The following is a 25607-nucleotide window of genomic DNA, read 5'->3' as shown; positions in this document are numbered from 1 at the left end:
CCCCCCCCCCTCGTCTCGCCGATAAAATCGTATATATAAAATTATATATAATTTGTGGTGTACCACGTCCACTTTCGACGATACGATTTTATCGGCGAGACGCGGGGTCTCGAAAATGGACGTGACACGTAGTTCCCCCAGCTCGAAAATGGACGTTGCTGTCGCTAGTGTACGGGGAGTTAGAAGCATTACAGAAAAAAGGGTCGGGATGGCCGCTCTCAGGTTTCTCTCTGATTTGATCTTACGGACAGACGATAACCGTGCGATATTACCGGCACGTAATTCAATTGGTACATTCTTGTTATTCGGTTGGCACAAGGCTTTTCTCGCCAGTTGGCCGCACTGGCCGTTTCAAACCTGTTACCGTCTCGCGCATGCGCACCCGTCGCGCCGTTCGTCGGTCGGCGTTTCTCGGCGCGGCGCACATTTCGTTCCACCGGTTCCACTTCCACGCTACAGTCAGTGCGTCTCGCGCCGACGGAGAGGTCGGTATTTTTTCCGGAGTGTCTCGCGATACGATCCTCTACTCATTCATCGTCGATTCGGTGCCACGAGGAATACACGCCGGTCTGTCGTGCCGAAAACGCGATTGCGAGGGGAAACTGAGAAAACGCGTTTGCGAATGCAAGAACCGCGTCAGTGTCGTCGCGTCCATCCCGCCGCCGGCAACGACAGCACGTTGTCGTCGCGAATTGCAGTGTCGAGATTTTAGCGTGTGTTTCTCCGTCTCCGCCTTTCTCCGCTTCTCGTTCACATTCATCTCTCCCGCTCGCAGATTTCGTTTCCGCGCGCAGGAGCAGGACGACGTCGCGTCGCCGCGAGGATGAAAAGTACCATGACGACGACTCTGTGGATTGTCGCCGTCGCGACGGTCATCGTCGCGACGACGACGGTGAACGCCGCCGGGCTCAAGTGCGACAGTGTCAGGCCGATCTTCGAGGCACAGGGCTTCCCGCTCAGCGATATCCCGAAGGAGGCGATTTCATGTTAGTATTTTTCAGCATTTTTGCTTATGAAAATCGCATGCGATCTGTTTTTTATTGCTGTACTTTCTGAACTAGTACACACAGTGTGATAAGTTGAAGTGAAACAAATATACGTTTGTTTCACTTCAATTTATTGCATCGGTTCAGAGTGCAGCAATAAAAACAGATCTACATTCTCGGCGTAATCTTGTATTTGTATCCTGCGTTGCGTTTCTTTCCTATTGAAGTAAATAATATATTGAACTACCCTTCTCCCGGTTCCACAAACGTAAGCTTAACTTTAACTTGGGTGTAACTTACTATTCATCTTTTTCCAATTCTGAGAAATATGTTTAGCATTTGTAATTGTAATTGCATGGGTAAATAACTATAGTTTGGAGCTTCATTTTTATGACTAAATATTATAGTGTTAGTAATAATTAACCATATGTGATGGTTCTCTCAAACATGAAACAAATGTGCTATAATTTCAAATTAATGTGGTAAGACATAAATCAAAAGATAAATGGTAAATAAAATAAATATTTTTATTCAGTGACTGTAGTCATAATTATAGTTAAATTATGATAATTATGGTAGGAATTTAATACTGGAGGGTAGTGATTAACTTATTTTGAGTATTAACCCTCGCACCACACACTTATTTTCGGTTTCTTTGGACGACACACATGGATCATTCGTGTCCGACTCGATTTTAAGGCTCTTAAAGTGCTCGAAAAATTCTGTAAAAATTTACACATATTCTTTAAGGTCTCTACTAAATTATCTTGCTATGCAAACATTGGAAAATAATGTTTAGAAAAATTATGGGAATTACTTTCTGTACCAGAAAAAGAAAATAATTCAGTTTTGATATAAAAATTGTAACTTAGATTTTTGAAGAAAAAAGCAGTTTTTGATTTTATTAAAGTACAAAAATGGTTATTTTTAATGCGTGGGCACGAAAGACCCAGTGTGTGGTTCGAGGGTTATAACACTCAACAACAATGCTTTTAATTATTATTTTGATTATTAAAAACACTAAACAATAGTGCTTTCTATATTCAAAATAATTAATTAAAAGCATTTTTACACAAAGCAGCTTCTCCAAAGAAAGTCGTAAAGACGTCCAGAAGGCATCTTACATTCCATCTACAACAATTGTTGTTATAATAAGTACTCTTTGCTTCTTGTTTCTTGCTTTTTGCCTCTTTTTCTCTCCAAGGGAAGTCATAAAGAAGGCATCTTGCATTTTATCTACAACAATTGTTATTCAATACTTTTGAGTCTAATTTACAATATGCTTTTTTCCTGTTTCTTGCTTTTTACCTCTTATTCTTTTCTCTCTGTTGACTGTTTTATCGACAAATGTTTCTTGTTTCTTTATCAACTTTTATCTTGGACGACAGAAAACGAAGAAGCAAGATAAGAGGTAAAAAGTACTAAAACGCAAGAAGTAGGAAGCAAAAAGCATATTGTAGATTAGCATACAAATACTTTTTAAAAGCAATGAACAGTGTTTAACGCTCAAAATAAATAATTAATCATTATCTTACAGCGTCAAGTCGACCTTCGGTTATAGCATTGAGCAACAGTCCACTGTGATCTAATTACATATTAATCACTTATTTTGAATATCAAAAGCTCTCTCGTACTCCATACAGTACAGAAGTTTGCAGCAACGTTTACAATGGCCACTTTCAGCAAAATGTTTATTTTGCAACTGTTCGCTGTTTAATTTATAACATGAAATTATATACCCAATTTGAGTCATTTTTAATCATTTTTATGATTAAAAAGTGGATCGCCACTACTTCCACTTAATATGTCATTAATTTAATTAAAACAATACAGTTAAGTAATTTAACTCAAAAGAATGCAATAAATTTGATTCTCAAATTTAGTTTATTATTATTTACTAAATGTATACGTTAATGGACGTTGCTTACTTTGAAACTACTCATAGAAATGGATTGATTTTGATACACATGGAAGTTAAAAATAACAAAATGTTATTTAACTTGAGAGATTGGATTGCCATTGCTCCTTTGATATTTAACAGTGTTGGAAGTTTTCTTCGCGCTAATTGGATTATACTTTTAAATCCAAGGAAGGAACAGTCTATCTCAGCAAAGAAAACTTCCAACAGTTACAAACTGAACATTCTGATGAACTCGGCCAACGTTATCGCAATATTGCTGGAATATTATAATATATATTGTTAATATACAACGTTATAATATATTGTTAAAATGTTGCTGGAATAATCTATGCTGTACGGGATTTTGAATACTCAAAATAAGTATAATAATTAATCACTACGTTTCAGTATTAAATTGTCTAATATTAAATTGGATTTCTGTAAAAGTAATCAAAAGAGGCGAGGAGGAGGAGAAATATTTATTATCGGTAAAAAGTGGAATTTCCGTTTGATAGCAAAAAGTCTCATTCGATCCTGATCTTCGCATGGAATATGCACGGCTGCATTTAGCGCTTGATGTGCAGGATGTGAATGAAAGGTGCATTTAGGGGACTGATTCGTTTAGCGATGCTCCTTATGGTCGAACGGTCGGAGCTCGTAAAACGACGAACTCTTGATATCCGCAGTTAACGAATTCACGTCAGTCTTAATTCACTCTCTGGGAGATGAAATCGTATTTTATACGTATTAAGCGCGCGCTCAACTTTCCGAATGAGTTCGGATGAATTATATGTAGATATTCTTACACTTTGATCGATACGAACCTGCTTTATCGGTGTAGATCTTACGGTTATTAGGTCACATTATCTTATTATCAACGACCGCGATTTTGATCTAGTTATATAATAGAATGATTAACGATGTGTCAAGTAATCTTAGGTTTGTGAATTCGCAGCTTGATTGCGAGTTTTAAATAGCTTGAATTAATTAATACGGGAATAGTCACTTGATTTTTTTTTAAGTAAACGATTATCTGGGGTTTTTATATCCCAATTAAAAATCTCTATTATCATAACAACATATTGAATATTATTGATTAATGCTAATTAATAAAGGAGTATAAAACCAAATGGAAGATCAGAGAGTCTTATCTTTTTATGATTATTCATTGTTTTCCGATTTATTTAGTTTTAAGAACATTATACGGATACTAAATTTATTCATAATTTTCTGGAAAAAGTAAGTAGAAATAAAAGTCAGAATACGAAAGAAGCACATTAAATAGCTGAACATAACAGTATTAAAAAAAACAAAGATTAATTAATATAATTTCTTATTATGGGTCTTCGATGGAATGCACATTTAAAGGTTCGTAAAGAATAATATAATTTGATTATAAATTGAACTTAGACCGATGAGAATAAATCAATTAATAGAAATAATCTTATTTTCAGTTTACTAAAACGGATTTTAGTAAACTGAAGCTGAAATTAATATCTTTAATCAGATTATTCATCCATTTTGATAGTGAAGTTATAATAAGCATCTGAAAATTTTATAAATAATTATTTATTGCCAAAAATGTTAATACCTCAGTCAAAATATGAACTTGGAACTTCCGACTTTCGTAAGAAAGAGTTATTAAAAAGGAATGAAAATATGTTAAGTACACAGAGAAAAAAAGACTATTCTTATCAACCAAAATATACTCATATATAAGCAAAAATATTGTAATCTTGCTTAAAAAATTTTAGTATTGAATTTGTATTGATATAAGATTTTTAATTGAACAAGTCTTGAATTAAGTGCAAAGTAATACTTGCATCAAAACAAATTTAATCAAATCAAGATTGATATCTTTGAAGCAAAATTATAATATTTTTGCTTATATATGAGTATATTATGGTTGATTTAAGAATAGTCTTTTTTCTGTGTAATATCTAACATTTGACAACAATTTAAATTTTATTGCCGCTGGCAAAAACAGCTCAGATGACTATTCTCGGGTTAAAGCGGGCGTCTCGACGAGATATCGGAGAAGTTTCTAAAAAACGGTCTGAAATCAAGCGAAACCTTTACATAAGAAATATATTATTTCTCGCGAATTTCTTTATCGCTGTAGACTTTCTTTATCGTGTTGCGCGGGGCGATAAAAATGGGTGTCGCGGAAACGTGCTAACCGTGGAAATTGAGAGCTGCTCGTAATGTGATACACGACGCGCCCCTGCAATTCGTTATCCCGCAAAAATAACCCTGGCGGTACGTAGAGCAGTCGTGCATCGCAAAGGGGAAGAAAAAAAGAGAGTCGGCGACTGCTTTTAAGACTTCCCAGAATCCGGTTCGCGCGAACTCGAGGGAGTTTTCTGGCGAGACTCGCTCTTTCTCTTTCGCTGACCGGAGCGAAATTGATTCCGGCTCTTCCTCGATTCGTCCCGAAAATTCGATTTTAATTCGACGCGCGATGATTGGGACATCAAAGTTTAATTTATTCACTGGAACGAGCGGCTGAACGTTCGTCTGTCATATCAAACGGGTTTGGCCTTTCGGTGACTGTGAAATCCTCATCGAGTGTGATTGGCTGATCGCAAGGTGAACGCTGAATCACTTTACTTCCTCTTTCTTTTCCTATCCGCACAAATTTTGTGTCGATAATCCACATGAGTATCGAATTTCGAGTTTCTATACGAATTTTCCTTTCTAATTGTAATAATCTGAGTAAATTATGATATACCGACTGCGATGGAGAGAGCCAAACAGGAAGCTATAAATTGTGTACAATTACAGCCGTCTGATCCTAAAATACTTCACAAGATTAACTCGACTCTTTTCGATAATAAATCTCTAGCGAAAATTATTAAGTTGCATTTTTCGACAATGATGAGAATAATAGATCAGTTGTTGGATTCAAAGCCCTGTGCTTCAATTAGGAGATTTTGAAGACTATACATACACTGAAAAACAAACTAAATTTTAATAAATGTTTGTTTGAATATTTTTAACTTTTTTTAAATATTTACTAAACATGTTTATTTGCTACAAAAACCATTAATTTGAAAAAATTAAATAATTAGAAAGATAAAAAAACATGTGCAATGTTTATTAGATGTTTAAAAATAAACTAGTTTATCACAATATACATTAAGAATAATAAACTAGTTTATTTTTAAACAATAAAACTATTTAAATTCAATAAACGTTGCTCGTGTTTTTTTACCTTTCTAATTATTAATTTTTGCTTAGCAATCTCGAGCTAGAAAATTTACATATTTTAACCATTAATTTGATTTCACTATCATTTTTTATTGAGTAAATATTTATTTACTACAAGTAAATGTTTACTTATATTATAATCGGTACTATCAAAAAAACGTGTATTAAAATTTAGTAAATTTTTTCAGTGTATACATAATTATTGAATTATAGTGGTGTCCAGATACACCGAATTATATAAGTATTATGTAAGTTTTACGACATTTAAGCGTTTCAAAAAAATATTCACATCCTATTGCTTGTATGTCGAGTTTCGCGATCGACGATTGCGATCACGCCTTACAAACGCAATTCAATCGTAGGAAGTTTACTAGGGAGCGCGTATATCGTGCGTCATCGAAAAGGAAGGATAGATATTAGATAGATAATGATAGGCTTCTATTGGCTGGTCGATCTGTAATTACGGCATACGTAGACCATTGAACGTTACCTTTGATGCAGCATCCCTCGTTTTTTTTTCGTAATCGGCAATTATCGAGTGCCAGCTGTTGAGCCATTGGAAAATTTTTTTAATGGAGGACTTTAAATTCGATCTATAAAAAGATGGTTAGGTCTGTAATAAAACGAGGAAGATCTCCGAAATTATTTTTTCGTAATAGTCTCATGATCTAGAAAGGACTTTGCTTCTTTTAAACTTTCATATTTTCACGAAAATAACATGGATCTCTTTAGGAATCATTCCACACGTCAGTTATGTTCATTACATTGGAATAACAGAAGCATTTTGCAATATATTATGCAAGATGAGTGAAAAATGAGGAATTAAATTTAAATATCGCTGAATTTGGTTGTGAAATAATTTAATATATAGAAATAATTTAATATTTTTTTTGGAAATCTATTTAAAAGTTGTGTCTTATAATTGTATATTGAAAGAATGAATTTGTTGAAAAATTAAAAATTTTGTTGATTATAGATTTGAAAATAATTTTGTTAGAAACTTTAATTGTCAGAATATCAAAATTTTTGACAGTATTGTTTGACAGCATTATTTTTTTAATTTCTAATATAATTATTTTGATGGTTCAAATTATTTTCAGATCCAGCAAAATTTAAAATCTGAGCAAAATATTGATTTTCTCCGCTTATGATATTATATTATGTCTTTATTTTCAGAGCGACGCTAATTAGGTTCTCTCGGTTCGTTGATATTCGAAAATTTTGATGAATTCTCGGCGATTTAAAATACAGCGCTTTGAGGGGGGAGAAGAACAAATTACTTTAAAGGAGAGGAAGTGTATTGTGTAGGGGACGAAGAGCGTTAGGACATAAAAGCTGCGGCAAAATCAAGCAGAACTCCGATGGAAGACGCGCCATTAGCGAAGCTTTTTCTTTCACCAACTTTACTTTTCACTCTAGTCCACATTTTCGGGGTTTACCACCGATAACCGTCTCAAAGCTTACGCTCTTTCAACTTATTTACATCCCACCACGTAATGATTAAAGTTTCCTGGATCACCTACAATTTTTGCGATCACGAGAGAGTTGCAATTTGCATAAAATTTTCCGAATGTTATTTTTGATGCTTTTTAGTAATAATTTGCAAGTTTTTCTTTCAAGATTTGAATAACAAATCACATTAATTATATTGTAAAATTTTATTCTTTTTATTATTCATATCTCGTAAACATCTCGCTATAAATAGTGAAGTTTCTTGTTGAAAAAATTTAAATAATAAGATTGAAAGATTTAGATAAATTTTTTTTTACATAGTGTCCACATTATTCGCGCTATTGGAGAATTATAATAAAAAAAAACGTTACTTTTGTCTGTTTTTTATTATGCAAAATAATCATTGAGACGAGAATGAATTGAAGGGTAAGAGAAGCACCGGCGTGTATAGAACGTCATAATCATAAATTCCAGCAATCCGCGTGGAATCGCAATTTATTTCGCGAACTTCGGCGAGCTGATTTGCGAGGACCGCGACGTGACCGCCAGTGGATTTATGGCCGATGAATTATGCTCTTTGTTCGTTTAGGGGTGGAGAGAACTTCTCCAATGGAGTCCGAACGGTCAGGAGAAATGAATAAAATTCCAAAGGACATTCTTGCGTTAAAAATCGACGATGCCGCGGCCGTGAATTACGTTTCCTTGTGCTCGTTGATGTATGATTTTCTCTCGACGTATCTCAGGTTCTTTCGCGACAATGGCGCGTAATTGCTTGTTAGTTACTTGAACATTCTCGGTTATTGAATCACAGATTAAGATTCTCTGCCAAAGTAAAGGCCACTTGGAATTATCTGAAGAACAGTCTCTTATTATTTATCGTACCAATATTGACTCACATTTTTTATCTTTAAATAATCAGCACTTGTTTCTATCCAAATAACAATTTGATTAATATAGACTAATAGATAAATTATTTTTCTTGAAACTTGTGACATAATTTTTTATTTTAAATATTGTGTTAAAAAATTTACTTTTGGAACTCTGTGCGAATGCTGTTTAACATCTTAATATTAAATGAAATCTTTTCTAAGATATTTTCAACGTCGGTGAATAGCAAGATCATTTTCCGCTGCGTTTAACGCGTTGATCGTCTGCGGGACGGGCAGTAGAAAAAAAAACAAAACAAAACAATAGTGTTAACTCCGTACATCCCTCTCGCGGCTTCATTAGCACGTTTTGTGTACGGTGAATTCGTTTTAATTTATGGACCTTTAGAACTCGCGGTGAGGTGTTAATGGCGGCGGCCAATGACAAGCCGCTCGGCTTTTATGTACGTACTCGCTCGTTTACCGACGGTGCACAGTGGAAAATCTCCGTATTTGCAAAGGCGCGGGTATTCGCGTTGCGTTACTCGCGAAATCCGCGACTTCACTATCTGCGTCGCAATCAAACACGTTTATCAGTCCCGAGAGAATGCCAGCGTATCTGTTCGCACGAGCGGAAGATAAGCGGCGTTTACGCATAGCCAGCATTACTGCACACTGCGTGATACCAGTCCTACGTAGGCAAGCGAAAATATTTTTATGGTTGCGTGTGCATGGAGATCGTATTTAGCTCTATATATTAGTTACGTGGTTTTATGCAGTCATCACGTGGTTTCAAATTGTTTGAAAAATCGGGAAAGCCTATATTTATCAGTTGTATGTAGACAAGAAATATTTTTTCGCAATCGCGTGCACATATTTAATTTAACGTATTAATTTCGCGATTATTATGCATTGAGAAAAAAATACTTTAGAAATTATTTGTGAGCTATAAGGTTTATTTCACTGTAATAAGTCTCTTATTTAAATTAAATGCGGCGAAATAGGCTTTTATCTTTAGGAAATGAACCATCTATTTTGTTTTTTTATTTTTTAATAAGAAAAATGAGATAGATTTCACAGAAATGTGTATTCCGTTGTCTCAGTCACATTTTTTTTAAATAACTAATGTTAATAATATTGACGAAAAGATGACAAATAATATTTGCTTTTAAATATTTCGACTTTTTTCTCACAATCAGTGTAATAAAAATGCCTTTATATGCATTTTTTAGTTTATCATAAAAATAACAGTACTGTATAAAAAATGGATTTACATATTTAAATGTGTAATGTAGTGTTACGTTTACACGAAAAACTAAATTATACATATGAAGGTGCTTGTTTTATTCATGGATTTACAGTGTGGTTTTGAATTGTTCAAAGGATCGGGGAAGTCTAGCCAACAGTGAGAAGAAAAATTGAAATATTTACAATTAAATCTTACATGTTATGTTTTCTTCGAAATTTATTGGTTATAAAACAATTTAACCGTGACGAATTAAATACGTATATTAATTGTAAAAAAAAATAAAATAGATGGTTTATTTGCTAGGAATAAAATTTTATTTTGCTATATTCAAATAAATATTTATATAAATAAAATAAACGTTATATCTCACAAATAAATTTTTGAGTATTTTTTGAAGTATTTTTTTCTCAATGAAGTAATCTCACGGTACATTTAGCATCCAAACATTAATGCGTTGATTATAAGAAGTACGTCCACGTAGCGAACGTTTATGACGCCCAAATATATTTGATTTACATTATTAATATGCTAACTTTGTAAATGCGATTAATTTATCGTATGCTCGCCGCACCTTCTCAAATTCGCTACTGTGAGAAGGAACCACCGTTCCGAGTGATTTATCTTCGTTATCATTCTGACTGCGTTACACAGATACGGGCGCGTTTATCGGTGAGATGAAAGCAAAAGCTGCGTTGGGTTTTGTTGGATTCGCGAGGGCGAAAAAGCAGCCGAGAGGGCGAGACGCGGAGACAATCTGGGGAAGGAAAAAAGCGCCAAGGCGTCCTGTTTTATGTTTTATCGCGACAACTGTACCACACGTGCGGGTACACGCGTCCTTGTGTCACATTGATACCTCAGGAACGTATATAGTCTTATTGTCTGACGATAAAATAATCAGTTTAATGTAAAATATAAGGTTCAGTAATATCGCGTGATTAACATAATCGATAATGCACAATTTACAGGAAAAATTATAGATTTTATCAAAATTTAGATCATTAATAAAAAAAACTTGGATTAATATAAATTTAAATTTAATAGATCGCTTTAAATTGAAACAGAAAATCATTGTCTTTATAAACGTAACAGTTACATTTATTACACATACAAAAAACGTTCTATATACAAATATTAAAAAAAAATAGCATTATCGATAATGCACGGAAAATTTTAGACTTCGTTGAAATTCAGATAATTAATAAAAAAATACTGGAACTGTATAATAAATTTAAATTCAATAGATTTAAGTTCTAAGTAGATTCAGAAACTCCGTTCCGTTTATAAACATATAATAGTTATATTTATGCATATATAGAAAATGTTCTGTATACATAAATATATCTATTGTTTTGTGCATGTAAAAGATATCGTGCATATACTGGGCTATTATAAAAATTACAGTTACGGCACTGTTTGCGCGAATACTTGCAAGGTTCGGTATATTAAAGCGTAGCTATGCGATGCAGGATAATTAACGCGCTTGCTTTTCTCTCCTTTTTCTCCCCCTATCTCTCATTCTATGGCTTATTATTCGCGAACTACCTACGGGTGGTTGATAATTAATACTTTAGATAGTGGCAAGCTTGTGCTTGACAATTAGTATTCTGTTAACATCGTGCTTTACTCCTTTTTTATTGACACGCTCGTAGTTCATTCCGTTAAAGATAAATTATTGGTAAAAATTCCGTAAAAAATAACTTCAAGCAACTTCTTTGTAGAAATATCATACTCGAATGTACTTTAGCATAAATATTTTTTTAGTAAACACACACTATTCTTATCGTCTCGCTTTTGATCGGATTATATTAATGATACAAAGCCTCTATTAAAAAAGAAATATAGTTTATTTTTAATTTAGTAAAGCTAATATCATAAATCTATATTTAAAAAATTCTATATATAATTTTTTATAAATATTTTTTTATTGCACGTTTGTGTGTACTTATTTATATTTATTCATTTTTACATTGATTATCTTTAGCTCTGATCAACTATTTATAATTCCATTGATCATCCTATACATTTTTTTATGCTGTAATCGGATAAAAAAGTTGTAATCGGACAAAATTTTTCTGCGAGACTTTCGGTTGACGATTTCCAAACATGTCGATGCGACCAGACACATGTTACAGCACGACAATCATTAAAACTAATACGAACCAATCATTATCTCTGTTTAACCTTCATTCTCGAAACCCTGGTCCGATGATATTCGTACCCCCATGCTAAATGCAAAGCGACGCATTAACGCGATCGTAAAAACCGTGTTTGACATGCAGTTAATACGTCGCGCGTCCGGTGGTCCACAGAAGCGAGCGAGAGTGTCGGAAGCTTTTACGACTCGACAGTTTTTTCCCAAAGTCTCGCTTCCGGGAGAAATTAATTTTTCTTTTGCGGCGAATCTAATAAAAATTAAGTTCCCTTTTTGCAGAAATAGGCATGTAATTGCGCAACAATAATTAACATGAATCGTTGAGAAAATCTAACGCCGAATACATTGTATGAAAGAAACGAAGGTCTGATTAATTATATTTCGTAACGCTTTCCGCATGATAATGTCGAAACAATAATTAATCATCCAATGGCTGCACTAAGAAAAAGATGCCTAAACATTTATTTGTGAGAAATATATTTATTTCACTGAAATAAATATTTATTTAAATACGGGCGAAATAAAATTGTATTCCTATAGCAAATAAGCTATCTATTTTATTTTTTTGCAATTAATGAGTGTTTGGATTAAATTCAATAAAAACTCAGTGCGCTAATTCTTGTAAATCATCATAGCATTTTCAGAAGCATATAAATAATATTAAATTCTTGTGCTCATTGTCGAGCTAATTTCAAAGCTTATTTCGGTCGACAGCTATTATGTTCAAAACACGCTCGGTATCGACGCGGTCAGAATTCGTGACAGTATTTATCTATCAGCTGTTTATTTCGTGTCACATATATGTATACATTCTCAACCTTTCTTTCTTTTCTCGCGAAGCGAAGGTTCTACCTCTCGGTACTTGTGTATATCTATCGCTTAACGACTAAATTCAGTTGTTCTCGAATAAAACTCAGAAGGTACATCTCATTTATATCACTCTCAGTCTCTATTCTTTCCAACACCTTCTAACTCCTCGTGATTGTTCGTTTATAATTCCGACATCACCAGCGACCCTGGTTTTCCGGTACCATTTTCCTTTCGCAATACTCCCAATAATGAGATATATTTATATTTTTCACAGAAATAAGATATATTGGGTCGGGGAAAAAGTTTCTTCGTATTTAAAAAAATTTTTTTGCTAAATTTTTCATTTGTTGCGAAATTTTCGTTACAAGTATATCATTCGCTAAAGTCAAAGTTTCTAGCTTTAAGAATCTGCTTTTTAAATTGCGATATGATTTTTATCGGAGCAATCAAAGCCAGAATGCTCCTTTCCTTAACTCGCGAATAACTCGGGAACAAAAAATCATAGGAATATTTTTTAAAGGAATATTTTTTGTCAGGAAAGCTTCAAGCTTTCACTGTAGGTAGTCGAAAATTTTCGTAAATTTTTTTTGGGCACGTGAGAGACCCCCAAAGTGAAAAGAAAATTTTTCATCTTTTTCAGCTCGTAAAAATTACCAAACTCACAGAAACTTAAAAAATATAGTAACCTTTCAAAAGTAGAGATTTCAAGCTTTAAAACTCTTTTTAAAAATTTACATTTCGTTCATTTTTTACGAAGATATTGTATATACAAAATTTATTTTATTTTATTTATTTAAGAATGATATATTAATTCAATAAAATTTCCATAAATTCGCATTTGTTAACTATTTAATAATATTAGAAAAAATTAGATGCTTTGCACATAGTTCCTTGTAAGGAAATTTCTCCAGGCTTTATCTGTTTTCTTTACGGTTTCTCTTGTATTCAAAATTCTTTTCCGACAAAGCTATGCATTCGAAAGTTTCTCAAAAGAAAAATACTGTCATTGCTCGATTGTTCCGCTCGTATCAATGCATCGTCCAATTTATTCCGTTGTCTACGGTATCTTTTAAAAGAGTGAACCTGAACGAACGCTTAAGTATATTCATTCAGTCATTTCCGGATAAACACATAGCTACTGGGCTCTTCCGATTTTTCTCATCGCTCTCGTCTTTCTTGTTCTGTCAGTTGAAAGAAAATGAACTAAACAATGGACTAAACGTGCGAGAATGTGGAAAAGTGAAAATGAAGAGAAACCCTAGTTACGGTATGTAAAATAAGCGTATGGATACCGATATATTCGCTTTTCTTCTTTTTTAACGTTAGATAAGTATCGCTTTTCCTTTCGAGAGAGACACGTGCAAGATGACTCAACAAATAATATCATCCCTGGCCATTGTGGCGTTTTTCTTCTTTTTTTTGCCGTTAGTCTCGATCAGGTATATCCCCGATCACAAGTTGGTCCGTGATACTTTTACCCTCGGCCACCCTCAGATCTATCTTCTCTTCCTTCTCTTCCTCTTCCTTTGCCAGTTTTTTTCCTGTCGGACGGTGGTATAATGAAACAGGCTTACTCGTTATATTTCCTGCAATGGTCTCCGTCTGTTTCAGGGCGTTAAGGTCGCTACGTTCGAATTTCCTTTACTTTAATCATCCCTCGGGTTTCTTTGCGCTTTCGAGAGGGTGAACAGGTACTCTCGGATTAAAATATTTATCGACCGACGGCGCTGTTGAATTTCATGAAATCGCGTCGGCATTTCTTGTTGCGCTTCTGTCAGCGAATATTGTTGTAACTCGTAGATCCGTTCTTCCTAGATATGCTTTGTTTCTTTATTATCTCTCCAGCTGAGTCCATTCTTGATATACCACTTATTTCTTTTGTAATGCACGAAGTACAAAATAAACTCTCTTTATTCTTACGAATTACAATACTATAAAGATGACCACGAGGGGTTATCTTTAAACCGCTAACCAAAACTGTACACCAAAGTCTACTAATAATGCTCGCTAATGCCCAAGTAATATCCAATTTTTATGCCCACTAATACCCTAATACCCTAATAATGCCATTATAATGTCCTAATAATGCATAACCTCATACTTGCTTATTATAATACACAATTCTCTTAAATAATGTCCAGTAATACCCAGATTTGTACACCGCAATGCTCTCAGCGGTTTACCTCTTGAATGACCCACATATCGTTAGAATATTGTAGAGCACATTGCTGTGATTATGGAAATGGCATTGATAAAGGTATTCTAAAATTATACCATGTACTGTTAATTAACGTTATTCGGTTATTAATATCTCCACTAGACAATGAATATTTATTTATTTATAATAGATAAAAAAATATCTTTTTCGTACTTTTAAATTCCTTTCAAGTTAACAAATTACTTGTAAAGCAGATTAATTACGTAAATTACGGAAAATAAAAATTATTAAATTACTAAAGTGTTTAATTATTATAATATATGAGAGAGATAATGTACTGTGGTGTAGACGAATAAAGTTTAGCACACACGAATCCAGGATAAACCGGTTATCTGATCTTGCAAAGACATGCTATCGCGTTCAAAAGAAAACCGTGATACACTAATATAGCTAACGAGCCGGTATTCTGGGAATTGATTTATGAATAGCGTTATCGGTACCAGAGTAGATAAATATTATGCTTAGAGATTGCGGACTTAGAAAGCGGTGTACATCGATTAATCGCTCGAACGTGAATTGATTTTAAACAGCTCGCTCCCATCGAGCCATTAAGTACGTTTTTTTAATTGATATAATAGGTCTATTTACGCGGAACCAAGATAAACTTGATGCTCGTAATAATTCGTGTTAAAAGATAGACATGTATTCTTTCATATAATACTGTGCAGTATTTGCGGCGGTATGCAGTGAAGTCTACTCTCTTGCGAGTGACATAATGGATACTGCTCAGCGTGTTGTTGGAAACAAATGATCAAAATTTGGCGAAAGCTTGAAGGACCCCTAGTGTTCACGCTGTGATACTCTTTTACATGTCGTCGAGTGAAAGAATAATAAATTGCTGCATGCGTAGAAAATTTAATGGACGACTCAGGTATTCGAAGTAAGTTTACATCATTACATGCATTAGTGCAGCCTCTGTTTATATTAGATTATACCTATATAATAAGATTTTCGAGACCTTTGAGAACGTAAAGATCCAAAACAGTACGCATTGAAATGTACAATACCTGTGCCAATAGTCCTCAAATTTTCATTCATTTTGAAGAGGTTTTTGTATTGAATTACAGTTAACTTGACTTGCATTTAAATGCTTCAATGTAACAATGAATTCGGTCACTCGCACTACATTAAATGCACATTAAAGCTGTATATAAAGTATCTAAATGCAGTGAATGAACTTCGACAATATCATTATTGAGCGTTCAAAATATTTATATGCTTTTACATTTAACTTAGTTAACTTTATAGCAGTTTTAGTGCATTAATCTACTGTTAGATATCAAAGGAACAATTACAATCGCTTGAGTTAAACAACATTTTGTTATTTTCAACTTTCGTGTGTTTTTAAAACATAAATAAATCTACTTGTTAGTTTAAACATATCAGTAAGCATTTAATAAATAATAAACTAAATTTGAGTGAAATTGAATCCTTTTTTTCAATCTAAATTGTTTTAATCAAATTATTACTGATGTACTGGATAAGAGCAGTGCCGATCTAAAAAAATGATCAAAAATTACTCAAATTGGATATAATTTGACATTATGAATTTAATAATAATGCAAATGACCGAATTCGCTAAATAAGTAACTAAAAAGTCAAAACGTTCTCGGTTATCTGCTCTTATTCTGGTAAACGATATTGTGAATTCCGAAAGAAAAAAAGAAACAATTGGAAAAGAAACCTTTGTAGAAGCAAAACTATACGATCGTTCGCTGCAGTCGCTTTCTTTAAAAAATCGCGTCTTTCCTTTGCGCGATTGCGAAAGGGGACCAAGGCGAAGGGTGAAGGATCGGTCTCGGAATGGAAAAGAGATTTAAGCTCGAGCGACTGCCACGGACAGGAAGTTATGGGCAATCGGATACATTTTCTTGAGAAGGCTTTCGATCGTGTCGTTGTGCGCGCGCGCGCGCGCCGGTAAGGAATGCAGAATGCAGCCTTTTCATGGAGAGATATCCAGGCCGTGGCAGAATGCAGCCGGTGGGAGCAGCGGCGGGCTTAATGGTCGCTGTTATAAGTTATAACTTTTAAATAACCAGCACCAGCGAGGAGGGGCTCTTCCCAGCCGGCACTGGAAACCAGCTCACCTTGCTTCATCCGATGCGATGAGTTTCGCTCCGTGTAGCAGTCCTATATATGACTGTCCGCTTTGTACACGTACGTATACGTGATACACCCGTGTCTCGAATGGTAACAGCGCATATAACGTTGAGAGATTTCGCGGACGCGATGCATAACACCGAGTACCTACGTCGTCTTGCACCCGCGTTTGCTAGCCGGTCCCTTTCGGTGTCCTGCATGTAACTCCTGCCGCTGGATTAATTACCGCAGTTGCTTGACGGAGTTACATTATGTAGTCGCGTCGTGATGCTCGTGATAACGTTGTGAATGCAAAGTCAAGAATGCGTCTCTCAGAACACGAATTAATTAGATTATATGTGGAAACGCGATCGTTATAAATCTGGGAAACTTTGTATGATCAATCCAAATTGTTTGCAAATAAAGATAATTATAATATATAATAGAATAAAGATACTTATGGCTACAATGTGCTTTTTGTTTCCTGTTTCTTGCTGTTTGTCTCTGTTTGTCTCTCGCTTTTTTGATCAAGAAGGCAAGAGACAAATAGCAAGAAACAGGAAACAAAAAGCACATTGTAGAATAGCCATTATACTCTGTAAAACTTTTAGAATGAATCTCATTCTAAAGAATGAATCTTAAAGATTGAAAATTGAGTTATCCTTTTTCAAGATTGGCTCAATTTTTATTGTTTAAAGTGAGATTCAATTCTGAAGAATTTAGAGAGAAAGTATGAGCCAGATGAAAGATAATAATTCTTTTTACAAACATTAGAATAGAATGTCACTATGATATCGAAGTACTTTGCAAAAAAAGAAAAATTTCAGGATATTTTGTGTCGGAGTTTTTATTAATTGCTAAAAAGTTTACTTGAAAATTAGTAAGAGCTTTTTCTCTTCGACATAACTAACGGAAATTACATTGCCAGAAAAAAATCGGATATTTATGTTCATCGTGTATTGCAGCGAGTATCTTATCTTGTAATAGCTTTAATTTTTTAGAATTTTGTTACAATATTATCGTGATTATTTTCTGGCATGCAATTTACAAATACCGATCGAGATATGATGCTGCTCTCAGTAATGAGATGTCGTTCAATATAATTCTTATATGAAGATTGAGACGCTTTTTGTACATCGATACAGTAGTCTCGTGATTAGTTATAGTTGTTGATTTATATTCGGCATTTTCTGAAGAAACTTTGCCTACGATATATACATGCAAACCTGATTACAGTGCGAGATAGGATCCTTTAATAAGATTCATCTCTAGATTAGCGATGGTCTGACGACAAGTTGCACAAAATAATCGTGTCATGTTCGCGACGTCATGTACAGCCAGGCTTGTAATTTCATTTGATACTTGGAAAATGCAAGTTTGTGACAGAGTCAGATCTTTCTGATGCGCAAGATTGTTCGATCAAATTAATCTCTGATAAAGTAAATTTCGCGAATTATTAAATTATGAAAATCCCCCTAGTGTTCATTAAATATATTTTTTACTGCAAGTCAATAATATATTATATGTTTTAAATTTAAAATTTAAAATATTAATACATTACTAATATTCTAGATAATCTCACAATATTTATTAATTAGATTTTTAATAATATATTCATATATATAATCTCTTATTTCATTCTGATTCTTTAGTTATTAAAAAAGCAATTTTTAATAACTAAATAATAATTTAATATAATCAAGCTACGTTTCTGTTCAGTTTTGTTGAATAATTTTCCATTACAAGGAATTATTTAAATTTAATTAGTTAAAATTTAATTAGTTTTTAACAAATATGCGAATCTATATTTTTGTAAATAATAAATTCTAAACCCCCCCACCCTCTCTTACTAAATTATAAAACTATCTTTTAGTCGTTTTACGAGATGAATGTAGCTCACACAGAGCTTTTTGGAGAATAATTTTTACATCGAAACAAATACCTGCACGGAAAAAATGGCTACGTTTACCAGGACCAAAAGTCGCCCATCAATACATTTTTTGGATATAAGAACTATAGTACGATTGTGATAATCATAAGATTGGCATATCTTAACGGTTATGGCTGTAAAGATATCCATCTTACGGTTATCACAACCATATATATTGATGGTCGAAAATTATCATTATTTCCAGTTGTAGCAACCGTAACATTTTTTCTGCGTGACAAATACTGGCACGTTCCAAAATAGTCTGTTTGACATTTTATCTCCGAGATAAATGCATCGTTGCAATCCTACAACAGCAGTCGAGTAGAATTACAAACACGCGCGCATTGTTTATCGTAGTTGCGCGGCGGTTTGCTGGTCATACATAAATAAAATTTAGGGAGAATTAAATGAGCCTACTCGTCTTTATTTATCTATTTATCCGGACGTACATAAATATGGTTGGTCCGGGTAGGGTTTGTCGACCCTGTGATTGATGGGAAATACTATTTTTACTCTCGCTGTGTGCTACGTATCGTGAAAAGGAGAGAGAAAAAAACGGGGTAAGAAACGAGGTGGAGACACTCCTTCGGCCTCGTCTACGAGGCGCCCTCAGCTTTGGCAACGAGAGAGAGAGAGAGAAAGAAAGAGAGAGAAATAGAGAGAAAGACAAAAGGAGAAGGGGAGACTCTTCTGAGTGATTTATCTTGATTTTATTTTTATTGTACCCAACCACGCGAAGGTGACGATTTATCGATTTTTCTTTGAGGCGCCCTCCATGATGCAGCTCCGATATAACAAACGTTACATGCCGTGTTCGTTCTAGTTTTTGCGTTTTACGGCGCGACGAGAAAAGGTTTGACGACAATACACGAGAGATATCGTTGTCGGTGCTCTGACAGAAGTCATTTTACTCTGAAACTGTGACGAAATCGATTCTATCTCTGACATTTTGGGCAAAATGTGTTCCATGGGAGACAAAAATTCGTGAAATTTGAGAGTTTAAATGGTAATAGTATGGCGATTGATAAACGTCAACGACTAATTGAATTTTTCGTCGACAAGTTACCGCTTTGTCAATGCGAGCACATTCCAATTTGAGCACATTCCAATTTTGATCTCTCGCGACCGGGCTTTTTTTCACGCGGAATATGGTGAAACAATTACTTCGCGGTCGCAAATTCAATTTTTTCGTCGTACGGTGATATCTTCTCTATGCCGACAGCGTGTAAAAATCCCAGAGCGATTGGTTCATTATATTTCAAATGCATCGGTTTTGTCAGTAATGTCGAGAATTATTCATATTTCATTTAACCAAGAGCAATGATTCTCGATAATTAGCGGTAAATGGCGAGTTTTGTTTTCGGTTTATTGACTACTTAATAAACCTTCGCACAGAGAATTACACAAAATATGTTGCGTATTTCAAAATTTGCCGATTAAATGCGTAAAATAAATCGACACAAAATGCAGATAAGTATTTGGCGTTTATCAAGAATGATGAGAAATGTGAAAAATTATTCTTCAAATTTTACCACTGTGCATTTATTTATTGGTAATTAATGAGGAAACTCGATAAGTTAATTAGTTCATTATATTTAATACTACATTGTGTGCCGAAACCAATATTTACACGCGCTTATATTAAGTTTCATGTTTGCAATATTAATTAAATATAATGCGATAGATAATGAATTTTCTATCACCTTGACAAAAAGACACTTTGAAATTCTCGGTTAAAATACATAGGTAAATGTCTGCAGAGAGTAGAGATAAATTATAGAAACCGGAAGCTGAAGAAGGCTGCCGGCAAGCTGTTGCACTCACAATGTAGCCCCACTTCCCTTCCGGCTTCATATTTACTTCAATATGGCTGAGTACTTTTATCTTCTCTTATCTACCCTTTGCGATTAAATATTTAAATCCGTTTGTAACTGCAACGGTATAGAAAAATTTTAATTTTTATGTACAAGATTTCGTACCTTACATTGCAGAAAGCGTATTTTTCTACACATGTAGAATTATTAAAAGTTATTTTTCGCAACAAAGTTATTTATGGGTTTTAAGATGCTTATTAACATCAAATTAAGATTTTTCTAAGATATGAGCAATATTATTAAATTGCTTATCAATTTAATTTGTGATATTAATTCTAGTTTTGTGAGAATTATGTTTCAAGACAAAATTAAATTCGGCGCGCAGTTTGCAGGATTGGATCTGAATACCTATATAAATTCACACCGAATTATTTAAGTACTGAAAATCCAACTCCCTTTTAGGACTTTTAGAATTTTTATTTCTTATATTTATTTGTTGCGTATTCGCATTATGATCTTAAAGATACTTTGTTTAGGTACTATTATTTAAAAATTATTATTGCAATAAAATTTTGTCGTATTTAATATTTTTTTGCCATGACAAAAGAAATATTTTGAATTAATAAATCCTTGTAAGAAACAACTGATCTATCGAAATTGAATTATTGAAATAATAACAAGAAACAAATAGACGTGTGACAAAGAAATAATTCTTTTTGCCGTGAAGAAATATTTTTTCAGCACATAATAATTTTCCAAAAGTTTGAACTCTGAGGAAATTTCAAGAAACATCGCGGAGAGTCCTCGCAACCCATCTCTCAATTTAACGGGAGCACAATTGTCTCCTTAAATAGACGACGAACGCGAGAAGGCCGGGGATAGTAAACGGACATTTCACATTTCACAGCACTCTAAATCTTTCGAGTTTGTCACGAGAGAACGCGGCCTCCCTCTCCATCCCCTTACGACCATACGTCGTGATCTCACTTTGTCCGTGTGTTGAAGCGCTCTTCAAGTTACACTATATATTTGCGCCACTTCGCGACGAGGGTTTCGAGGCATGTATCTCGTCACAGGAGTGTTCGCCTTTCCTTACTTGACACTACCCATCATCATCAGAGAGAGAGAGAGAGAGGGGGGGGGGAGGGAGGGGAGAGGGGGAGAGGAGAGAGAGGGGGAGAGAGAGAGAGAGAGAGAGAGAGAGAGAGAGAGAGAGAGAGATTGATCGATCTTACTTAGCTTCAATAGCTACAATGTGTGATACAATCTAAAATATGATGTCTATTTATTAATTATCCAAACAGCCAGACTTTACATCTCATACATCTACATTGTACTATCCCTCTCTATTCCTAATGGCACTAGCGGTCTCTTAAAATTTTTTAATCTTTTTTCCTTTCTTATTCCATTATAGTAATGGGAGGGAGGGAGGGAATTGTCCGTCACCGAAAGAAGGGTAGGAGGGGGTGGGGTCTCACCCTTTCTCGACGTTAACATTACGGTGCTATCGCGGTCTTTCTAACGGTGGCATCTGTGCTCACCGACGACTTCGTCGTCGGCCTTATATCGAGGTCTCTCGTCTCTCTTCATAACGCATATCACTGCGCGATTTGCTACGCAAGTTTGCTGTAAATGTATTATATGTATATGTGTGTGTAAGGATAACGTCCTTTTCTGTGCACTGCGTTTCGTCCTGTTTCTCCGCCACGGAAACTTGCTAAAAGCCGACGCGAGATGAGGGCTTATTGTCGCGACGAGAGTGCCTGAAAATGAGATTTCGCCGACTTCGTCGTTACGCACCAAACTCGCGGGAATTGCGTGTTAATTGTCGGGCCGACTGCTATTTGTTTGGACAAAAGCGAAAAGATAAATTGTCGAAAGGGAAAAAAGGTGTTTTTATTTTTAGAAGATTTAATATTTTACACGGGGGAAGAACAATTTTGCTGAACGAGATTCAGGAAGAATATAGATCTGAAAATAATTTTATTGGTCCATCAAATAATTATGTAGAAAATTCAAGCAGGATGAGCAGTGCTGCAAAAAATTTCAACATTCCAACAATCAACTTGATCGTTATATATGATTATTTTCATAGTTTAACAAAATTATTTTCAGATCTGTATTTAATTAAATTTTTTATAGTTTAGCTGTTTTTTATTTATTCTTTCTCGAACAACTTTAAAATTTGAAATAAAAGTAATTATGTGGTACAGTACTTTTTAATAAGCGGGATCTTTTGCTAATAGTATTCTTAATAAGATGCAAATATCTGCAGAATGATAGAACAGATAGAACTATGCTGTATTGTGATAGAATTTTTAGATTTTTACGACGTGATACGTATAGCCTATTCAAAGCAAACAGCTCAATTAAGTCAAGCCAAAGCGAGTTTGCATGCATGATATCGTACGAGTTTCCCCAATAGAGATCGCATGAGTGCTTCTAGTGGAAATTGGGCATACTATACGGTTCTAAGCCCCTAAGCCTCCGGTAGAAAGGCAGGCATAGGATGAATGCCGGGTTCTCTTACACAGGATAGGTATATTCATATAATACGAAAGCGATGCCCGATCCGGGTCGGGGATTAGCCGGCTCGTGATCCAGCAAATTAGCCTTCCTAGCCTGACAGCCGACTGTCTTATTTAGTGAGAACGATTTCGAATGCACCTCTCGTAGAATGTAATACAAATATTCAAGCCCTTTCTTTAACAAAAATGTGTCGAGCGGAATTTAATAGATTGTAATATTTTTTCTTCTTTTATTTGCATAATTTTGTGATGTACGACTTGCGAATTACTCAGATAATATTATGTGATGAATATTTAAATTGATGACGTCAGAGGCAAGAAAACTTATAATGAAAATTCTTGCAAAAAATATATTAAAATACAAATATTTTTTAAATAAAATAATATTTACATATTGATAGAAAACACTTGTAAAATAAAAAACGCTTTATTTATTTTAGAATAGAATAAAATTCTATTTATTTCAATTTGACGGCTGTTATACCTATAGGCTGTTTCGTTATTTGATTAGATACAATTCGATTCTAAATATATGGTTATTTATCGACTACTAGAATACAAGGGATATTTGATATATCTTACAAATTTATCGAAATTGTAAATATTGTTTTATTACCAAATAATTACATTTTAATATGCAGTTTGCAAAAATTTTGTTTATGTACTTTTTTAAGCTTCTCACGTCACGATCCAAAATGGCCGCAGTGAGTATGAGTTTTAAACAATTCATTTTTAATAAATTAGGATTTCATAATTATAAGATCGCGATATTTGATTGTTGCGATATATTTTTGTGATATTTATCGCTGTAACGAATACAAAATGACAGCAATACAGAGGAAAAAATTATCAAGTATATCCAGAAGAGATTTATATGGTGATATGATGAAAATGCGAATCTCAAAGAAATATTTTCTATGTTATACACGCGGTGGGGCTTGCAGGGGAAATACGAGGGATACGTCGTAAAAGTTAAAATTATGCCGGCTGCCGTGCGTATATAAACGAAGAGAGATGATACCTTAGGCGCGTGTAAATACTCAACGCGATGGAGTCGTCTGTGCCATATAGTCCACCGAGACTTGAAGAATTCGCGAAAGAATCTCACCGGGGAAACATAAAATTCGAAGTTAGTGTTGTGTTAATGCTATATATAGGAAACAGGTGAATAAAGCTGGGAACATTCGAAGTTTCCGATATCTAGATTTATAACTTCAGTTCTCGATCAGTTGGAATCAAGACACAACAGTCGTTGATTCAAGGCAAGGAAAAATTATTATTTTCTTCAGTCTGCAGTTAGAAATTTTGTACGAAATCGAAAGTAAGATTGACCCGTGTACATCGAATTTTTTGTAACTGTAAACTATACGGATTTATCCGAGGTTTTATCCCAATCGGTGTGTCGTACGTTTCTCGACATTAATTATGTCCGAACAGTCAAGCCTTGCTTTTACGACGAGTTTACGAAACACGTGCTTTACGACGCGCAAAACGACGCGGGATAGGGCGAGAAAACGTGGTTGAAAGTTTATTGACCTTCATCCCTTTTGCACACAGCCCCTCTCGCAGGTCCCTTTTGCGCGCCACACCGTTGAATCTACCTTCCTACCGTCGAAATGACGCCCGACGGAACTTGCTTTACACACGATGCACGTATAGACGGTATCGGAAAAAAACGTGCTCGGGATTACACGGGAGAGCTCAAGTCGGCGGCGTCGGTAAACAGAGAGTTTTATCACGGACCGGGTACTTTCCCTGGAAAATTGCCCCACCAATTTGATAGCGACCCGAGAGTCTCGTTACTCGCGCGAGCACTTCCCGGGGTCGGTTTAGACACGAGCAAACAGAAAAAATGTCTGCTTGCGAGGAGATCGTTTCGAGACTGTTTCCGTTTAAAATTTTTTTTCGATTCGCCGAGTCGCCGGCCGAAATCGTTAAAGATTGAAAAAGAAAATCGTGCCAGGGTACTATTTCGTTCAAATATTGCGAAATGTAAGAATGTACTACCTACTACATTTTTTATCTTAGTATTCTTTTCTTTTTGTACTTCTCATCAATTCTTACTGATGAAAATTGCACTTCTTATTCTCATCAATCTTATTAATATGTATCATAATTTATATTCTCACCAACTACTTTGGTAATTTCGCATCTGGAGATATGTATTTCTATTTAATCATCATATAAATTTTTCTGTCTCTATCTCGAGCTCTCCACGTGTAATGATTTCTATTTAATCATTATATAAATTAAAAAATGATGTTCTATTTAATCATCATATAAATTTGAAAATAATGTTCTATTTAAGGGAGGGGTATAGTTAATTCGCGGTCAAAAGAAGGCATGTTTTTATGAATTTTTTTAGGCGCTCTGGTTAGTGCCAGTGTATTGAAATAAAATTATAATAATAAAA

The 25607-nt window shown here is 34.5% G+C and overlaps 1 protein-coding gene across 1 annotated transcript in view; it reads left to right on the top strand.

Moving 5' to 3' along the window:
• Positions 1-451: 451 nt before the first annotated feature.
• dlp (glypican dally-like) overlaps positions 452-25607 on the top strand; it is a 203820-nt gene continuing 178664 nt past the window's right edge. The window contains exon 1 of the mRNA XM_018521136.1: positions 452-986. Coding sequence (XP_018376638.1) covers positions 824-986 — 163 coding nt within the window. The 5' untranslated portion in view covers positions 452-823. The remainder of the gene's footprint in view (positions 987-25607) is intronic.

This window comes from Trachymyrmex cornetzi, unplaced genomic scaffold (genome assembly GCF_001594075.2).
Source record: "Trachymyrmex cornetzi isolate Tcor2-1 unplaced genomic scaffold, Tcor1.1 scaffold964, whole genome shotgun sequence".
Taxonomy (NCBI): domain Eukaryota; kingdom Metazoa; phylum Arthropoda; class Insecta; order Hymenoptera; family Formicidae; genus Trachymyrmex; species Trachymyrmex cornetzi.
The sequence above is the reverse complement of the archived record's forward strand: the minus strand, read 5'-3'. Positions and strand labels throughout refer to the sequence as shown.